Source organism: Salmo salar, chromosome 26, assembly GCF_965601325.2.
Source record: "Salmo salar chromosome 26, fSalSal1, whole genome shotgun sequence".
In the NCBI taxonomy this organism is placed as follows: domain Eukaryota; kingdom Metazoa; phylum Chordata; class Actinopteri; order Salmoniformes; family Salmonidae; genus Salmo; species Salmo salar.
Genome location: NC_138316.1, coordinates 55,339,083 through 55,357,616, shown reverse-complemented (window position 1 = coordinate 55,357,616; position 18,534 = coordinate 55,339,083). Strand labels below are relative to the sequence as shown.

Below are 18,534 nucleotides of genomic sequence, written 5' to 3'. Positions count from 1 at the left end.
TGTCTTAGGAGAATTCAACAGGTGTAGACCTTACAGTGAGATGTTTACTTACAAGCCCTTAACCAACATTGCAGTTTTAAGAAAAATACCCCAAAAAAGTATGAAATAAAAGTAACAAATTATTAAAGAGCAGCAGTAAAATAACAATAGCGAGGCTATATACAGGGTATTACGGTACAGAGTCAATGTGGAGGTTATATACAGGGTATTACGGTACAGAGTCAATGTGGAGGCTATATACAGGGTATTACGGTACAGAGTCAATGTGGAGGCTATATACAGGGGGTACCGGTACAGAGTCAATGTGGAGGCTATATACAGGGGGTACCGGTACAGAGTCAATGTGGAGGCTATATACAGGGGGTACCGGTACAGAGTCAATGTGGAGGCTATATACAGGGGGTACCGGTACAGAGTCAATGTGGAGGCTATATACAGGGGGTACCGGTACAGAGTCAATGTGGAGGCTATATACAGGGGGTACCGGTACAGAGTCAATGTGGAGGCTATATACAGGGGGTGCCGGTACAGAGTCAATGTGGAGGCTATATACAGGGGGTACCGGTACAGAGTCAATGTGGAGGCTATATACAGGGGGTACCGGTACAGAGTCAATGTGGAGGCTATATACAGGGTATTACGGTACAGAGTCAATATGGAGGCTATATACAGGGGGTACCGGTACAGAGTCAATGTGGAGGCTATATACAGGGGGTACCAGTACCGAGTCAATGTGGAGGCTATATACAGGGGGTACCGGTACAGAGTCAATGTGGAGGCTATATACAGGGGGTACCAGTACCGAGTCAATGTGGAGGCTATATACAGGGGGTACCGGTACAGAGTCAATGTGGAGGCTATATACAGGGGGTACCAGTACCGAGTCAATGTGGAGGCTATATACAGGGTATTACGGTACAGAGTCAATGTGGAGGCTATATACAGGGGGTACCGGTACAGAGTCAATGTGGAGGCTATATACAGGGTGTTACGGTACAGAGTCAATGTGGAGGCTATATACAGGGTGTTACGGTACAGAGTCAATGTGGAGGCTATATACAGGGGGTACCGGTACAGAGTCAATGTGGAGGCTATATACAGGGGGGTGCCGGTACAGAGTCAATGTGGAGGCTATATACAGGGTGTTACGGTACAGAGTCAATGTGGAGGCTATATACAGGGGGTACCGGTACAGAGTCAATGTGGAGGCTATATACAGGGGGTACCGGTACAGAGTCAATGTGGAGGCTATATACAGGGGGTACCGGTACAGAGTCAATGTGGAGGCTATATACAGGGGGTACCGGTACAGAGTCAATATGGAGGCTATATACAGGGGGTACCGGTACAGAGTCAATGTGGAGGCTATATACAGGGGGTACCGGTACAGAGTCAATGTGGAGGCTATATACAGGGGGTACCGGTACAGAGTCAATGTGGAGGCTATATACAGGGGGTACCGGTACAGAGTCAATGTGCGGGGGCACCGGTTAGTCGAGGTAATTGAGGTAATATGTACATGTACACTACCATTCAAAGGTTTGTAGGTAAAGTTATTAAAGTGACTGTGCATAGATGATAACAGAGAGTAGCAGCAGCGTGAAAGAGGGGGTGGAGGCAATGCAAATAGTCTGGGTAGCCATTTGATTACATGTTCAGGAGTCTTATGGCTTGGGGGTAGAAGCTGTTTAGAAGCCTCTTGGACCTAGACTTGGCGCTCTGGTACCGCTTGCCATGCGGTAGCAGAGAGAACAGTCTATGACTAGGGTGGCTGGAGTCTTTGACAATGTTTAGGGCCTTCCTCAGACACCGCCTGGTATAGAGGTCCTGGATGGCAGGAAGCTTGGCCCCAGTGATGTACTGGGCCATACGCACTACCCTCTCAAACGCATTAAGAAGGAAAGATATTCCACAAATTAACTTTTGACATGGCACACCTGTTAATTGAAATGCATTCCAGGTGACTACCTCATGAAGCTGAATGCCAAGTCTGGGCAAAGCTGTCATCAAGGCAAAGGGTGGCTACTTTGAAGAATCTAAAATATAAAAACACTTTTCTGGTTACTACATGACTCCATATGTGTTATTTTATGTCCTCATCAATCTACACACAATACCCAATAATGACAAAGCGAAAACAGGTTTTTAGAAATGTTTGCTAATTTATAAAAAATGTAAAACAGAAATACCTTATTTCATAAGTATTTGGACCTTTTGCTATGTGACTCAGAATTGAGTTCAGGTGCTTCCTGTTTCCATTGATCATCCTTGATGTTTCTATAACTTGATTGGAGTCCACCTGTGGTAAATTCAATTGACTGGACATGATTTGGAAAGGCACACACCTGTCTATGTAAGATCCCACAGTTGTCAGTGCACGTCAGAGCAAAATCAAAGCCATGAGGTAGAAGGAATTGTCTGTAGAGCTTCGAGACAGGATTGTGTCGAGGCACAGATCTGGGGAAGGGTACCAAAACATTTATGTGGTATTGAAGGTCCTCAAGAACACAGTGGCCTCCATCATTCTTAAATGGAAGAAGTTTGGAACCACCAAGACTCTTCCTAGAGCTGGCCGCCCGGCCAAACTGAGCAATCGGGGGAGAAGGGCCTTGGTCAGGGAGGTGACCAATAACCCGATGGTCACTCTGACAGAGCTCCAGAGTTCCTCTGTACTGTACTACCCTAGTTTTTGTAAGAAAAGTGGGGAGAAAATTAAAAGATGAATCTCTCACGTGAAGTTTTATGACTTTACTTACAACATATTTGATAAAATATGTAAAATGTCCGAACTGGGCTTATAGGGTACCAAAATGTGTTCCAAAGAAGCGCACCTCTTAAATACATTGTAAGCTTTGAACATTAAGGAAATTAATTAAAAACTGACATTCCTTATGTAAAATGTGATTATATTAATCTCCCTAAAGGTATTTAAAATAAATGTATCATTACTATTCATAATGGTTAGAACACAACCCTCCCTGATGGTCCCTGGTAAACAGGCTCTGATCATGTTTCCCGATGGTCCCTGATAAACAGGCTCTGATCATGTTTCCCTGGTAAACAGGCTCTGATCATGTTTCCCTGGTAAACAGGCTCTGATCATGTTCCCTGATGGTCCCTGGTAAACAGGCTCTGATCATGTTTCCTGATGGTCCCTGGTAAACAGGCTCTGATCATGTTTCCTGATGGTCCCTGGTAAACAGGCTCTGATCATGTTTCCCTGGTAAACAGGCTCTGATCATGTTTCCCTGGTAAACAGGCTCTGATCATGTTTCCTGACGGTCCCTGGTAAACAGGCTCTGATCATGTTTCCCTGGTAAACAGGCTCTGATCATGTTTCCCTGGTAAACAGGCTCTGATCATGTTTCCTGATGGTCCCTGGTAAACAGGCTCTGATCATGTTTCCCTGGTAAACAGGCTCTGATCATGTTTCCTGATGGTCCCTGGTAAACAGGCTCTGATCATGTTTCCTGATGGTCCCTGGTAAACAGGCTCTGATCATGTTTCCTGATGGTCCCTGGTAAACAGGCTCTGATCATGTTTCCCTGGTAAACAGGCTCTGATCATGTTTCCTGATGGTCCCTGGTAAACAGGCTCTGATCATGTTTCCTGATGGTCCCTGGTAAACAGGCTCTGATCATGTTTCCCTGGTAAACAGGCTCTGATCATGTTTCCTGATGGTCCCTGGTAAACAGGCTCTGATCATGTTTCCCTGGTAAACAGGCTCTGATCATGTTTCCTGATGGTCCCTGGTAAACAGGCTCTGATCATGTTTCCCTGGTAAACAGGCTCTGATCATGTTTCCTGATGGTCCCTGGTAAACAGGCTCTGATCATGTTTCCCTGGTAAACAGGCTCTGATCATGTTTCCTGATGGTCCCTGGTAAACAGGCTCTGATCATGTTTCCCTGGTAAACAGGCTCTGATCATGTTTCCTGATGGTCCCTGGTTAACAGGCTCTGATCATGTTTCCTGATGGTCCCTGGTTAACAGGCTCTGATCATGTTTCCCTGGTAAACAGGCTCTGATCATGTTTCCCTGGTAAACAGGCTCTGATCATGTTTCCTGATGGTCCCTGGTAAACAGGCTCTGATCATGTTTCCTGATGGTCCCTGGTAAACAGGCTCTGATCATGTTTCCCTGGTTAACAGGCTCTGATCATGTTTCCTGATGGTCCCTGGTTAACAGGCTCTGATCATGTTTCCTGATGGTCCCTGGTAAACAGGCTCTGATCATGTTTCCCTGGTAAACAGGCTCTGATCATGTTTCCTGATGGTCCCTGGTAAACAGGCTCTGATCATGTTTCCTGATGGTCCCTGGTAAACAGGCTCTGATCATGTTTCCCTGGTAAACAGGCTCTGATCATGTTTCCCTGGTAAACAGGCTCTGATCATGTTTCCCTGGTAAACAGGCTCTGATCATGTTTCCTGATGGTCCCTGGTAAACAGGCTCTGATCATGTTTCCTGATGGTCCCTGGTAAACAGGCTCTGATCATGTTTCCCTGGTAAACAGGCTCTGATCATGTTTCCCTGGTAAACAGGCTCTGATCATGTTTCCCTGGTAAACAGGCTCTGATCATGTTTCCCTGGTAAACAGGCTCTGATCATGTTTCCCTGGTAAACAGGCTCTGATCATGTTTCCTGATGGTCCCTGGTAAACAGGCTCTGATCATGTTTCCCTGGTAAACAGGCTCTGATCATGTTTCCTGATGGTCCCTGGTAAACAGGCTCTGATCATGTTTCCCTGGTAAACAGGCTCTGATCATGTTTCCCTGGTAAACAGGCTCTGATCATGTTTCCTGATGGTCCCTGGTAAACAGGCTCTGATCATGTTTCCTGATGGTCCCTGGTAAACAGGCTCTGATCATGTTTCCCTGGTAAACAGGCTCTGATCATGTTTCCTGATGGTCCCTGGTAAACAGGCTCTGATCATGTTTCCCTGGTAAACAGGCTCTGATCATGTTCCCTGATGGTCCCTGGTAAACAGGCTCTGATCATGTTTCCCTGGTAAACAGGCTCTGATCATGTTTCCCTGGTAAACAGGCTCTGATCATGTTTCCTGATGGTCCCTGGTAAACAGGCTCTGATCATGTTTCCCTGGTAAACAGGCTCTGATCATGTTTCCTGATGGTCCCTGGTAAACAGGCTCTGATCATGTTTCCCTGGTAAACAGGCTCTGATCATGTTTCCCTGGTAAACAGGCTCTGATCATGTTTCCTGATGGTCCCTGGTAAACAGGCTCTGATCATGTTTCCCTGGTAAACAGGCTCTGATCATGTTTCCCTGGTAAACAGGCTCTGATCATGTTTCCTGATGGTCCCTGGTAAACAGGCTCTGATCATGTTTCCTGATGGTCCCTGGTAAACAGGCTCTGATCATGTTTCCTGATGGTCCCTGGTAAACAGGCTCTGATCATGTTTCCCTGGTAAACAGGCTCTGATCATGTTTCCTGACGGTCCCTGGTAAACAGGCTCTGATCATGTTCCCTGATGGTCCCTGGTAAACAGGCTCTGATCATGTTTCCCTGGTAAACAGGCTCTGATCATGTTTCCCTGGTAAACAGGCTCTGATCATGTTTCCTGATGGTCCCTGGTAAACAGGCTCTGATCATGTTTCCCTGGTAAACAGGCTCTGATCATGTTTCCTGATGGTCCCTGGTAAACAGGCTCTGATCATGTTTCCCTGGTAAACAGGCTCTGATCATGTTTCCTGATGGTCCCTGGTAAACAGGCTCTGATCATGTTTCCTGATGGTCCCTGGTAAACAGGCTCTGATCATGTTTCCCTGGTAAACAGGCTCTGATCATGTTTCCTGATGGTCCCTGGTAAACAGGCTCTGATCATGTTTCCCTGGTAAACAGGCTCTGATCATGTTTCCCTGGTAAACAGGCTCTGATCATGTTTCCCTGGTAAACAGGCTCTGATCATGTTTCCTGATGGTCCCTGGTAAACAGGCTCTGATCATGTTTCCTGATGGTCCCTGGTAAACAGGCTCTGATCATGTTTCCCTGGTAAACAGGCTCTGATCATGTTTCCTGATGGTCCCTGGTAAACAGGCTCTGATCATGTTTCCTGATGGTCCCTGGTAAACAGGCTCTGATCATGTTTCCCTGGTAAACAGGCTCTGATCATGTTTCCTGATGGTCCCTGGTAAACAGGCTCTGATCATGTTTCCTGATGGTCCCTGGTAAACAGGCTCTGATCATGTTTCCTGATGGTCCCTGGTAAACAGGCTCTGATCATGTTTCCCTGGTAAACAGGCTCTGATCATGTTTCCTGATGGTCCCTGGTAAACAGGCTCTGATCATGTTTCCTGATGGTCCCTGGTAAACAGGCTCTGATCATGTTTCCCTGGTAAACAGGCTCTGATCATGTTTCCTGATGGTCCCTGGTTAACAGGCTCTGATCATGTTTCCCTGGTAAACAGGCTCTGATCATGTTTCCCTGGTAAACAGGCTCTGATCATGTTTCCCTGGTAAACAGGCTCTGATCATGTTCCCTGATGGTCCCTGATAAACAGGCTCTGATCATGTTTCCCTGGTAAACAGGCTCTGATCATGTTTCCCTGGTAAACAGGCTCTGATCATGTTTCCCTGGTAAACAGGCTCTGATCATGTTTCCCTGGTAAACAGGCTCTGATCATGTTTCCTGATGGTCCCTGGTAAACAGGCTCTGATCATGTTTCCTGATGGTCCCTGGTTAACAGGCTCTGATCATGTTTCCTGATGGTCCCTGGTAAACAGGCTCTGATCATGTTTCCCTGGTAAACAGGCTCTGATCATGTTTCCTGATGGTCCCTGGTTAACAGGCTCTGATCATGTTTCCTGATGGTCCCTGGTAAACAGGCTCTGATCATGTTTCCTGATGGTCCCTGGTAAACAGGCTCTGATCATGTTTCCTGATGGTCCCTGGTAAACAGGCTCTGATCATGTTTCCTGATGGTCCCTGGTTAACAGGCTCTGATCATGTTTCCTGATGGTCCCTGGTAAACAGGCTCTGATCATGTTTCCCTGGTAAACAGGCTCTGATCATGTTTCCTGATGGTCCCTGGTAAACAGGCTCTGATCATGTTTCCCTGGTAAACAGGCTCTGATCATGTTTCCCTGGTAAACAGGCTCTGATCATGTTTCCTGATGGTCCCTGGTAAACAGGCTCTGATCATGTTTCCCTGGTAAACAGGCTCTGATCATGTTTCCTGATGGTCCCTGGTTAACAGGCTCTGATCATGTTTCCCTGGTAAACAGGCTCTGATCATGTTTCCCTGGTAAACAGGCTCTGATCATGTTTCCCTGGTAAACAGGCTCTGATCATGTTCCCTGATGGTCCCTGATAAACAGGCTCTGATCATGTTTCCCTGGTAAACAGGCTCTGATCATGTTTCCCTGGTAAACAGGCTCTGATCATGTTTCCTGATGGTCCCTGGTAAACAGGCTCTGATCATGTTTCCCTGGTAAACAGGCTCTGATCATGTTTCCCTGGTAAACAGGCTCTGATCATGTTTCCTGATGGTCCCTGGTAAACAGGCTCTGATCATGTTTCCTGATGGTCCCTGGTTAACAGGCTCTGATCATGTTTCCTGATGGTCCCTGGTAAACAGGCTCTGATCATGTTTCCCTGGTAAACAGGCTCTGATCATGTTTCCCTGGTTAACAGGCTCTGATCATGTTTCCTGATGGTCCCTGGTAAACAGGCTCTGATCATGTTTCCTGATGGTCCCTGGTAAACAGGCTCTGATCATGTTTCCTGATGGTCCCTGGTAAACAGGCTCTGATCATGTTTCCCTGGTAAACAGGCTCTGATCATGTTTCCTGATGGTCCCTGGTAAACAGGCTCTGATCATGTTTCCCTGGTAAACAGGCTCTGATCATGTTTCCCTGGTAAACAGGCTCTGATCATGTTTCCTGATGGTCCCTGGTAAACAGGCTCTGATCATGTTTCCCTGGTAAACAGGCTCTGATCATGTTTCCCTGGTAAACAGGCTCTGATCATGTTTCCCTGGTTAACAGGCTCTGATCATGTTTCCTGATGGTCCCTGGTAAACAGGCTCTGATCATGTTTCCTGATGGTCCCTGGTAAACAGGCTCTGATCATGTTTCCCTGGTAAACAGGCTCTGATCATGTTTCCTGACGGTCCCTGGTAAACAGGCTCTGATCATGTTTCCCTGGTAAACAGGCTCTGATCATGTTTCCCTGGTAAACAGGCTCTGATCATGTTTCCTGATGGTCCCTGGTAAACAGGCTCTGATCATGTTTCCTGATGGTCCCTGGTAAACAGGCTCTGATCATGTTTCCTGATGGTCCCTGGTAAACAGGCTCTGATCATGTTTCCTGATGGTCCCTGGTAAACAGGCTCTGATCATGTTTCCCTGGTAAACAGGCTCTGATCATGTTTCCTGATGGTCCCTGGTAAACAGGCTCTGATCATGTTTCCTGATGGTCCCTGGTAAACAGGCTCTGATCATGTTTCCCTGGTAAACAGGCTCTGATCATGTTTCCTGATGGTCCCTGGTAAACAGGCTCTGATCATGTTTCCCTGGTAAACAGGCTCTGATCATGTTTCCTGATGGTCCCTGGTAAACAGGCTCTGATCATGTTTCCCTGGTAAACAGGCTCTGATCATGTTTCCCTGGTAAACAGGCTCTGATCATGTTTCCTGATGGTCCCTGGTAAACAGGCTCTGATCATGTTTCCTGATGGTCCCTGGTAAACAGGCTCTGATCATGTTTCCCTGGTTAACAGGCTCTGATCATGTTTCCTGATGGTCCCTGGTTAACAGGCTCTGATCATGTTTCCTGATGGTCCCTGGTAAACAGGCTCTGATCATGTTTCCCTGGTAAACAGGCTCTGATCATGTTTCCTGATGGTCCCTGGTAAACAGGCTCTGATCATGTTTCCTGATGGTCCCTGGTAAACAGGCTCTGATCATGTTTCCCTGGTAAACAGGCTCTGATCATGTTTCCTGATGGTCCCTGGTAAACAGGCTCTGATCATGTTTCCCTGGTTAACAGGCTCTGATCATGTTTCCCTGGTAAACAGGCTCTGATCATGTTTCCCTGGTAAACAGGCTCTGATCATGTTTCCCTGGTAAACAGGCTCTGATCATGTTCCCTGATGGTCCCTGATAAACAGGCTCTGATCATGTTTCCCTGGTAAACAGGCTCTGATCATGTTTCCCTGGTAAACAGGCTCTGATCATGTTTCCTGATGGTCCCTGGTAAACAGGCTCTGATCATGTTCCCTGATGGTCCCTGGTAAACAGGCTCTGATCATGTTTCCCTGGTAAACAGGCTCTGATCATGTTTCCCTGGTAAACAGGCTCTGATCATGTTTCCTGATGGTCCCTGGTTAACAGGCTCTGATCATGCAGAGGAATGGGAAGATCTTCCTCCAAGACATGGTAGATAGGAGAGTAGTGTGCTGCTTCTCCCTCCCAGACACTCATCTCCTGGCCAGTCCCTGGAATCCTGTGTTTCTACTGGACCCCACGCAGCAGTCTCTGCTCATAACAGGTACTGGAACGTCTTGCAAGACAAAAAAGATAAACATTTAATTTCATACTCTGCTTAGATTTATATGGCATGGACCAATTATACTAAACCGACAATTGTGTTGAATGGTTCTGAAGCCTCTGTTCATAAGAGGTACTGGAACAATGGGCAATAGTGGATCTTGAAAGGCATATTTTATTCCAGATTATTTCTGGATTTAGTTTAGTGCTAGGTTGAGGATGACAACGTTTAAGACAACAGGATTCTAATATCCCAGAACTCTTTGCAACAATAGGATCAGTTATGCTAGATAGTAATGTTGCTGGTAGTTAGTAATGTTGCTGGTAGTTAGTAATGTTGCTGGTAGTTAGTAATGTTGCTGGTAGATAGTAATGTTGCTGGTAGATAGTAATGCTGCTGGTAGATAGTAATGCTGCTGGTAGTTAGTAATGTTGCTGGTAGATAGTAATGTTGCTGGTAGATAGTAATGTTGCTGGTAGATAGTAATGTTGCTGGTAGATAGGAATGTTGCTGGTGTTTGTAATGTTGTTGGTAGTTCTGTCGGCTCCAGACAGGCGGGCGGCTCCAGACAGGCGGGCGGCTCCGGCGGCTCTGGCCCAGGATTCACCAGGCTGGGGAGACATGAAGGAGGCCTGGCCCTGGGCTCTGGCCCAGGACTCACCAGGCTGGGGATACATGAAGGATGGCCCTGGGCGCAGGCACAGGACTCACCAGGCTGGTGGGCGGATCTGGTGGCTCCGGCGGCTCCGGGCTGGCGGGCGGCTCTGGCAGCTCTGGCCCAGGATTCACCAGGCTGGGGAGACATGAAGGAGGCCTGGCCCTGGGCACAGGCACAGGACTCACCAGGCTGGCGGGCGGCTCTGGCGGCTCTGGCCCAGGATTCACCAGGCTGGGGAGACATGAAGGAGGCCTGGCCCTGGGCGCAGGCACAGGACTCACCAGGCTGGCGGGCGGCTCTGGCGGCTCTGGCACAGGACTCACCAGGCTGGGGAGACATGAAGGAGGCCTGGCCCTGGGCGCAGGCACAGGACTCACCAGGCTGGCGGGCGGCTCTGGCGGCTCTGGCACAGGACTCACCAGGCTGGGGAGACATGAAGGATGCCTGGCCCTGGGCGCAGGCACAGGACTCACCAGGCTGGTGGGCGGATCTGGTGGCTCCGGCGGCTCCGGGCTGGCGGGCGGCTCTGGCAGCTCTGGCCCAGGATTCACCAGGCTGGGGAGACATGAAGGAGGCCTGGCCCTGGGCGCAGGCACAGGACTCACCAGGCTGGTGGGCGGATCTGGTGGCTCCGGCGGCTCCGGGCTGGCGGGCGGCTCTGGCAGCTCTGGCCCAGGATTCACCAGGCTGGGGAGACATGAAGGAGGCCTGGCCCTGGGCACAGGCACAGGACTCACCAGGCTGGGGAGCGGCTCTGGCGGCTCCGGCGGCTCCGGACTGGCGGGCGGCTCTGGCGGCTCCGGACTGGTGAGACCCACTGGAGGCCTGGTCCTAGGAGGAGGCACAGGACGGACCAGGATGGGGAGACCCACTGGAGGCCTGGTCCTAGGAGGAGGCACAGGACGGACCAGGATGGGGAGACCCACTGGAGGCCTGGTCCTGGGAGGTGGCACAGGATAAACCGGGCTGTGGGGGAGCACTGGAATGTACGCTCGACATGCTTACTCCAGCCTGAATGCCTCACTTTGGCCCGGCACGGGCGGAGCGCAGGCATTGGGCGAACTGGACCCTCCCAGCGCCCTGGAGACACAGTGCGCAGAGCCGGTGCAGGATAACCTGGACCGAAAACGCGCACTGGAGACCAGACGCGCTGAGCTGGCACAATCCGTCCTGGCTCGATGCCTGCACTTGCATGGCACTTGCGGGGGGCTGGCCTATAGAGCACCGGGCTATGCATGCGCACTGGAGACACCGTGCGCTTCACAGCATAACACGGTGCCTTACCAGTACCACGCTGCCTGCCGCTGTTCCGCCACACTCCCCGTGTGCCCCCCCAAAAAATGTTGGGGGCTGCCTCTCATGCCTGTTGCGCTCCCTCGCTTCGTACCAGCGTCTCTCAGCTATCGCCGCCTCGATCTCCCACTGCGGGCGGCGATACTCCCCAGCCTGAGCCCACGGTCCATCTCCGTCGAGCAATTCTTCCCATATCCAGGAATCCTGAACGCACCTCTCCATCTCCTCCAAAGTCCATGAGTCCATATTTCCCCTCTCCTGGTGCTTCTCCTTCCTCCGCTGCTTGGTCCGTTGTTGGTGGGGGATTCTGTAACGGCTGTCGGAAGAGAGAGTAGACCAAGGAGCAGCGGAGTTAGTGTTCATCTTGAAATTTAATTCCATCAAAGAGAACACTACAAAAATGAACAAAACACGACAGCAAAACAGTCCTGTTAGGAAACACTCTAAACAGAAACAATCCCCCACAAAACCCAAAGGAAAAACAGACTCCTTATGTGTGACTCCCAATCAGCAACAACGAACTACAGCTGTGCCTGATTGGGAGCCACACACGGCCCAAAACAAAGAAATACAAAAACATTGAAAAATGAACATAGAACGCCCACCCAATGTAACACCCTGGCCTAACCAAAATAAAGAACAAAAAACCCCTCTCTATGGCCAGGGCGTTACAGGTAGATATTAATGTTGCTGGTAGATAGTAATGTTACTGGTAGATAGTAATGCCAGGTAAAGAGGAACCAGGCCCAGAGGGGTAGTCAGTCCTCTCCTGGCTGTACCTGGTAAAGAGGACCCAGGCCCAGAGGGGTGGCCAGTCCTCTCCTGGCTGTACCTGGTAAAGAGAAACCGGGCCCAGAGGGGTGGCCAGTCCTCTCCTGGCTGTACCTGGTAAAGAGGACCCAGGCCCAGAGGGGTGGCCAGTCCTCTCCTGGCTGTACCTGGTAAAGAGGCACCAGGCCCAGAGGGGTGGCCAGTCCTCTCCTGGCTGTACCTGGTAAAGAGGAACCGGGCCCAGAGGGGTGGCCAGTCCTCTCCTGGCTGTACCTGGTAAAGAGGACCCAGGCCCAGAGGGGTGGCCAGTCCTCTCCTGGCTGTACCTGGTAAAGAGGCACCAGGCCCAGAGGGGTGGCCAGTCCTCTCCTGGCTGTACCTGGTAAAGAGGAACCGGGCCCAGAGGGGTGGCCAGTCCTCTCCTGGCTGTACCTGGTAAAGAGGCACCAGGCCCAGAGGGGTGGCCAGTCCTCTCCTGGCTGTACCTGGTAAAGAGAAACCGGGCCCAGAGGGGTGGCCAGTCCTCTCCTGGCTGTACCTGGTAAAGAGGAACCGGGCCCAGAGGGGTGGCCAGTCTTCTCCTGGCTGTACCTGGTAAAGAGGACCCAGGCCCAGAGGGGTGGCCAGTCCTCTCCTGGCTGTACCTGGTAAAGAGGCACCAGGCCCAGAGGGGTGGCCAGTCCTCTCCTGGCTGTACCTGGTAAAGAGAAACCGGGCCCAGAGGGGTGGTCAGTCCTCTCCTGGCTGTACCTGGTAAAGAGGAACCAGGCCCAGAGGGGTAGTCAGTCCTCTCCTGGCTGTACCTGGTAAAGAGGACCCAGGCCCAGAGGGGTAGTCAGTCCTCTCCTGGCTGTACCTGGTAAAGAGGAACCAGGCCCAGAGGGGTGGCCAGTCCTCTCCTGGCTGTACCTGGTAAAGAGGCACCAGGCCCAGAGGGGTGGCCAGTCCTCTCCTGGCTGTACCTGGTAAAGAGGAACCGGGCCCAGAGGGGTGGCCAGTCCTCTCCTGGCTGTACCTGGTAAAGAGGCACCAGGCCCAGAGGGGTGGCCAGTCCTCTCCTGGCTGTACCTGGTAAAGAGAAACCGGGCCCAGAGGGTGGCCAGTCCTCTCCTGGCTGTACCTGGTAAAGAGAAACCGGGCCCAGAGGGGTGGCCAGTCCTCTCCTGGCTGTACCTGGTAAAGAGGAACCGGGCCCAGAGGGGTGGCCAGTCCTCTCCTGGCTGTACCTGGTAAAGAGGCACCAGGCCCAGAGGGGTGGCCAGTCCTCTCCTGGCTGTACCTGGTAAAGAGAAACCGGGCCCAGAGGGGTGGCCAGTCCTCTCCTGGCTGTACCTGGTAAAGAGAAACCGGGCCCAGAGGGGTGGTCAGTCCTCTCCTGGCTGTACCTGGTAAAGAGGAACCGGGCCCAGTCCTCTCCTGGCTGTACTTTGTGCTGCCTCACTTGTTCGTTGGGCATTTGTTTTGTGACGCGGTTGCGTTCTGTGGAAATGATTGCCTCAGTAAAGTGCTTTGTCCACTCATCTCTGCTCTCCTGCGCTTGACTTCCATGCACCAGTAAAGTGCTTTGTCCACTCATCTCTGCTCTCCTGCGCCTGACTTCCATGCACCAGCTACACTCACCATATGACAGAGTTTCACAATATGGAGTCAGCAGGAGCAAGTGCATTACTACCTACCAGCAACATTATGGTCTAATATATTGTTTATGGAAAATATCCTTACTTTACATTTACTGACCTACAGGATAACGGCTTTAACCATTATATAAAATAACTGAATTCCGTTTTAATGATGGGATATTAAGCCATTCCTTTTCAGGCTTTAAGTGTTATATAAAAGAACTGAATTCCGTTTTAATGATGTGATATTAAGCCGTTGCTTCTCCCCAGGTGATCAGCGTCCCGGTCGTGACAGTGGGGAGGACGGAGGGAGTCGACTCTTTGTGTTCCGTTTCCAAGATGCTGCTGTTGTCAAGCCGTACGGACACGGAGATGACGGCAGAGCATCATCACACCAGGGCCAATCAGGGACAGGCGCCTCGAACTTGGAGGAAACATGCAACCTCTATTTCCGACCAAGGTTTGTTTACAGGCTGAGCTCAGCTCTGTTTAAGAACCGATTTATTTAGTTTAGTTTGGTAGTAGTAATTCACCTAGTCAAGAGCTTGATGATTAGTTAACAAGTTAGATCAGCTATATTAGCTCTGGAATAGTTCAGATACCTGGAATGGCTGGGGGTCCCAAGGAGAGGTTGAAAACGTGTTGGCCTTAGCCTGATGTATTGTGTTATAGTCCTGGGGGTTTTCTACAGTAGTCTGATGTATTGTGTGTTATAGTCCTGGGGGTTTTCTACAGTAGTCTGTTGTATTGTGTGTTATAGTCCTGGGGGTTTTCTACAGTAGTCTGTTGTATTGTGTGTTATAGTCCTGGGGGTTTTCTACAGTAGTCTGTTGTATTGTGTGTTATAGTCCTGGGGGTTTTCTACAGTAGTCTGTTGTATTGTGTGTATAGTCCTGGGGGTTTTCTACAGTAGTCTGTTGTATTGTGTGTTATAGTCCTGGGGGTTTTCTACAGTAGTCTGTTGTATTGTGTGTTATAGTCCTGGGGGTTTTCTACAGTAGTCTGTTGTATTGTGTTATAGTGGGGGTTTTCTACAGTAGTCTGATGTATTGTGTGTTATAGTCCTGGGGGTTTTCTACAGTAGTCTGTTGTATTGTGTGTTATAGTCCTGGGGGTTTTCTACAGTAGTCTGTTGTATTGTGTTATAGTCCTGGGGGTTTTCTACAGTAGTCTGATGTATTGTGTGTTATAGTCCTGGGGGTTTTCTACAGTAGTCTGTTGTATTGTGTGTTATAGTCCTGGGGGTTTTCTACAGTAGTCTGATGTATTGTGTGTTATAGTCCTGGGGGTTTTCTACAGTAGTCTGTTGTATTATGTGTTATAGTCCTGGGGGTTTTCTACAGTAGTCTGTTGTATTGTGTGTTATAGTCCTGGGGGTTTTCTACAGTAGTCTGTTGTATTGTGTGTTATAGTCCTGGGGGTTTTCTACAGTAGTCTGTTGTATTGTGTGTTATAGTGGGGGTTTTCTACAGTAGTCTGATGTATTGTGTTATAGTCCTGGGGGTTTTCTACAGTAGTCTGATGTATTGTGTGTTATAGTCCTGGGGGTTTTCTACAGTAGTCTGTTGTATTGTGTGTAATAGTCCTGGGGGTTTTCTACAGTAGTCTGTTGTATTGTGTTATAGTGGGGGTTTTCTACAGTAGTCTGATGTATTGTGTTATAGTCCTGGGGGTTTTCTACAGTAGTCTGATGTATTGTGTGTTATAGTGGGGGTTTTCTACAGTAGTCTGTTGTATTGTGTGTTATAGTCCTGGGGGTTTTCTACAGTAGTCTGATGTATTGTGTGTTATAGTGGGGGTTTTCTACAGTAGTCTGTTGTATTGTGTGTTATAGTCCTGTTGTATATAACTGTCCTGGCTGTGTGTCTGTATATTGTGTAATTGGGGGTTTTCTACAGTAGTCTGATGTATTGTGTGTTATAGTCCTGGGGGTTTTCTACAGTAGTCTGTTGTATTGTGTGTTATAGTCCTGGGGGTTTTCTACAGTAGTCTGTTGTATTGTGTGTTATAGTCCTGGGGGTTTTCTACAGTAGTCTGTTGTATTGTGTGTTATAGTCCTGGGGGTTTTCTACAGTAGTCTGTTGTATTGTGTGTTATAGTGGGGGTTTTCTACAGTAGTCTGTTGTATTGTGTGTTATAGTCCTGGGGGTTTTCTACAGTAGTCTGTTGTATTGTGTGTTATAGTCCTGGGGGTTTTCTACAGTAGTCTGTTGTATTGTGTGTTATAGTCCTGGGGGTTTTCTACAGTAGCCTGTTGTATATAACTGTCCTGGCTGTGTGTGTTTTGTCTGTATTGTGTTTCAGGATTGAATCTGTGGAGGAGAGAAACAAAGTCATGACTGAGATATGGAACCAGCTCCAAGAGCATGCCGCCTTGGTGCTCTTACAGAACCGACAACAAGCTGGTACCATCTTACAGAACCAACAACAAGCTGGTACCATCTTACAGAACCAACAACACCCTGGTACCATCTTACATGAAACCTAGAGGATATATTGATTGAATACTAAATCTCCCTCAGCGCAACCTGCGTTCTTCCAGGTTGGCATCTTGACTTTTAGGAAAAGCGGTAATGGAAGGTTTTACAGTATTAGGTTTGATGTTAGCATATGTTACAGGCAATAATGTATGGTTTCTTCCATCTGCTTTCTTAGATCCACTGAAGAATGGACCCTGCTTTGATAGGGCTTTGAATACAATGGGAGATTAAGACTAAATTGTAAATACACTGTCACAACCAAGTGTCTCGCACCAAACAAACGTTCCTTATATCGACAGGGGGTTTTCACGCCCTGGCCATAGAGAGGGGTTTTATTCTCTATTTTGGTTAGGCCAGGGTGTGACTAGGGTGGGCATTCTATGTCATTTTTTCTATGTTTTGTATTTCTTTGTTTTGGCCTGGTATGGCTCTCAATCAGGGACAGCTGTATATCGTTGTCTCTGATTGGGAGCCATACTTAGGCAGCCGGTTTTCCTTTGGGTTTTGTGGGTAGTTAAGTTCTGTTTAGAGTTGATGTTCCTGACAGAACTGTTTGGCTTGTCGTTCTTGTTCTTGTTTTGTTTAAAGTGTTGTAATAAAATACATGATGAGCACTCAACACGCTGCGCCTTGGTCTACTCAACAGCCGTTACAGGTGTTCTGTCTTAGCCCAAGGTCTACATCCTTCTGAGGTATCATGCCTCTGAAGTCTCCAATACGACTATTTATTTATGACCAAACCTAACCCTGTCTTCGCCCCTTATCGAAAGGTAATGCCACAATCTGCTCTGTGTCCAAGGGAGAAAAAAACGGATTTTTCACTTTATCCTTCTACTCTTCTCACATTCACTTCGCTATGGAACGTCATTTTTCTCTGACAACCATGTTTGTCACGTCCTGACCAGTAAAAGGGGTTATTTGTCATTGTAGTTTGGTCAGGGCGTGGCAGGGGCGTGTTTGTTTTGTGTGTTTCGGTGTTTTTTGGTTTAGGTTCTATGTTTTCTATTTCTACGTTTATATCTAGTTTTCTATTTCTATGTTGAGTTTTTGGCAATGACCTCCAATTAGAGGCAGCTGGTTGTCGTTGCCTCTAATTGGAGGCCATGTTTAGTTGTGTTTGTTTCACTTGTGTTTTTGGTGGGTGGTTGTTTCCTGTGTGACCCGGGAGACTTATGGAACTGTTTTGTCGGTTTGTTTATTTTGTTAAAGATCTTTAAATAAATTAAGAAGATTAGCACTATACCCGCTTGCGCCTTGGTCCAATCCTTACGACGCTTATGACAATGTTTCTGTAAAATAGTACATTGTATTGTGTCCTAAATGGGACCGACCGCCTTGAATCGGTCTTATGTAGCAAAATTTGAAGTGGTGTTTTTTTTTTTTTTTTTCTTACATTGGATAGAAGTAGAGACTCAGAGCTAGAAAATGGTATATCATACACTACATTTGAGGAAAACAATGGGAAAGTAATTCTGCTTTGAAAGTTGATCAACTTGTAACTTCACTTTTGAGAAAATGGCCTTTGAATGTTTTGGTAGTACTACTGGAGAGCCCTTCTTCGTCTCCACCCATTCAGCGTCGTTCACACACTCTTAAACTTTAGCCCCACTCATCTCTTTAAAGGTTGATCCGATCGTTCTGTCCTAACAACGGTCAAAATAGAGCAAGGAGAATGTGACTTGAGGAAAGAAAGAGGTGTTGAGACCATGGGGTAAAATAGGAAGAGATCCCTTTGCTCTTGAGAGGAAGACCTATGTTCTACTAATGGACTATAACTATACTCTCATTACCCAGAGAGCTTTACTGAAGGACACTACTGCTAGTCAGGTGATAACTCACATTGTCATTCTTCGCTCGCCATGAGGTCGCAGAGGTAGTCCGTACGCACAACGCCTCACTGTTCAGCTTTCAGTGATTTTTGCTAAACTGTACGGTTTCAAGCATGTCACATCCAGCCCACTGTACCCACAGTCTGACGGGTTAGTCGAGAACAGCGTCAAAACAGTGAAACTACTGGTTAAGAAAGCTCTCGACTCAAAGACAGATCCATGTCTAGCTTTGTTAAAACTACAGGGCTACTCCACTAAAACATGGTCTGTGTCCTGCAGAGCTGAAACTCAAAACTAGGTTGCCAGAACTCCTAGAAAGGATGACAAGGTGATTCTTAGGGTCCAAGGTGCTCAGTGCACTCAGTCCAGATGGTGGC

General features: G+C 48.4%; 1 protein-coding gene across 3 annotated transcripts in view; it reads left to right on the top strand.

Annotated features, from left to right (window-relative positions):
• Positions 1-17,568, top strand: part of wdr93 (WD repeat domain 93) — a 43,195-nt gene extending 25,627 nt beyond the window's left edge. For 2 of the 3 annotated variants that reach the window (XM_082969870.1, XM_082969871.1), the window contains exons 13-15: positions 9,351-9,507; positions 14,119-14,308; positions 16,153-17,568. In XM_082969870.1, the coding sequence (XP_082825996.1) occupies positions 9,351-9,507; positions 14,119-14,308; positions 16,153-16,336 (531 nt within the window). In that variant the 3' untranslated portion in view covers positions 16,337-17,568. The remainder of the gene's footprint in view (positions 1-9,350; positions 9,508-14,118; positions 14,309-16,152) is intronic. The other variant, XR_014382881.1, reaches the window with a different exon arrangement.
• Positions 17,569-18,534: the final 966 nt, after the last annotated feature.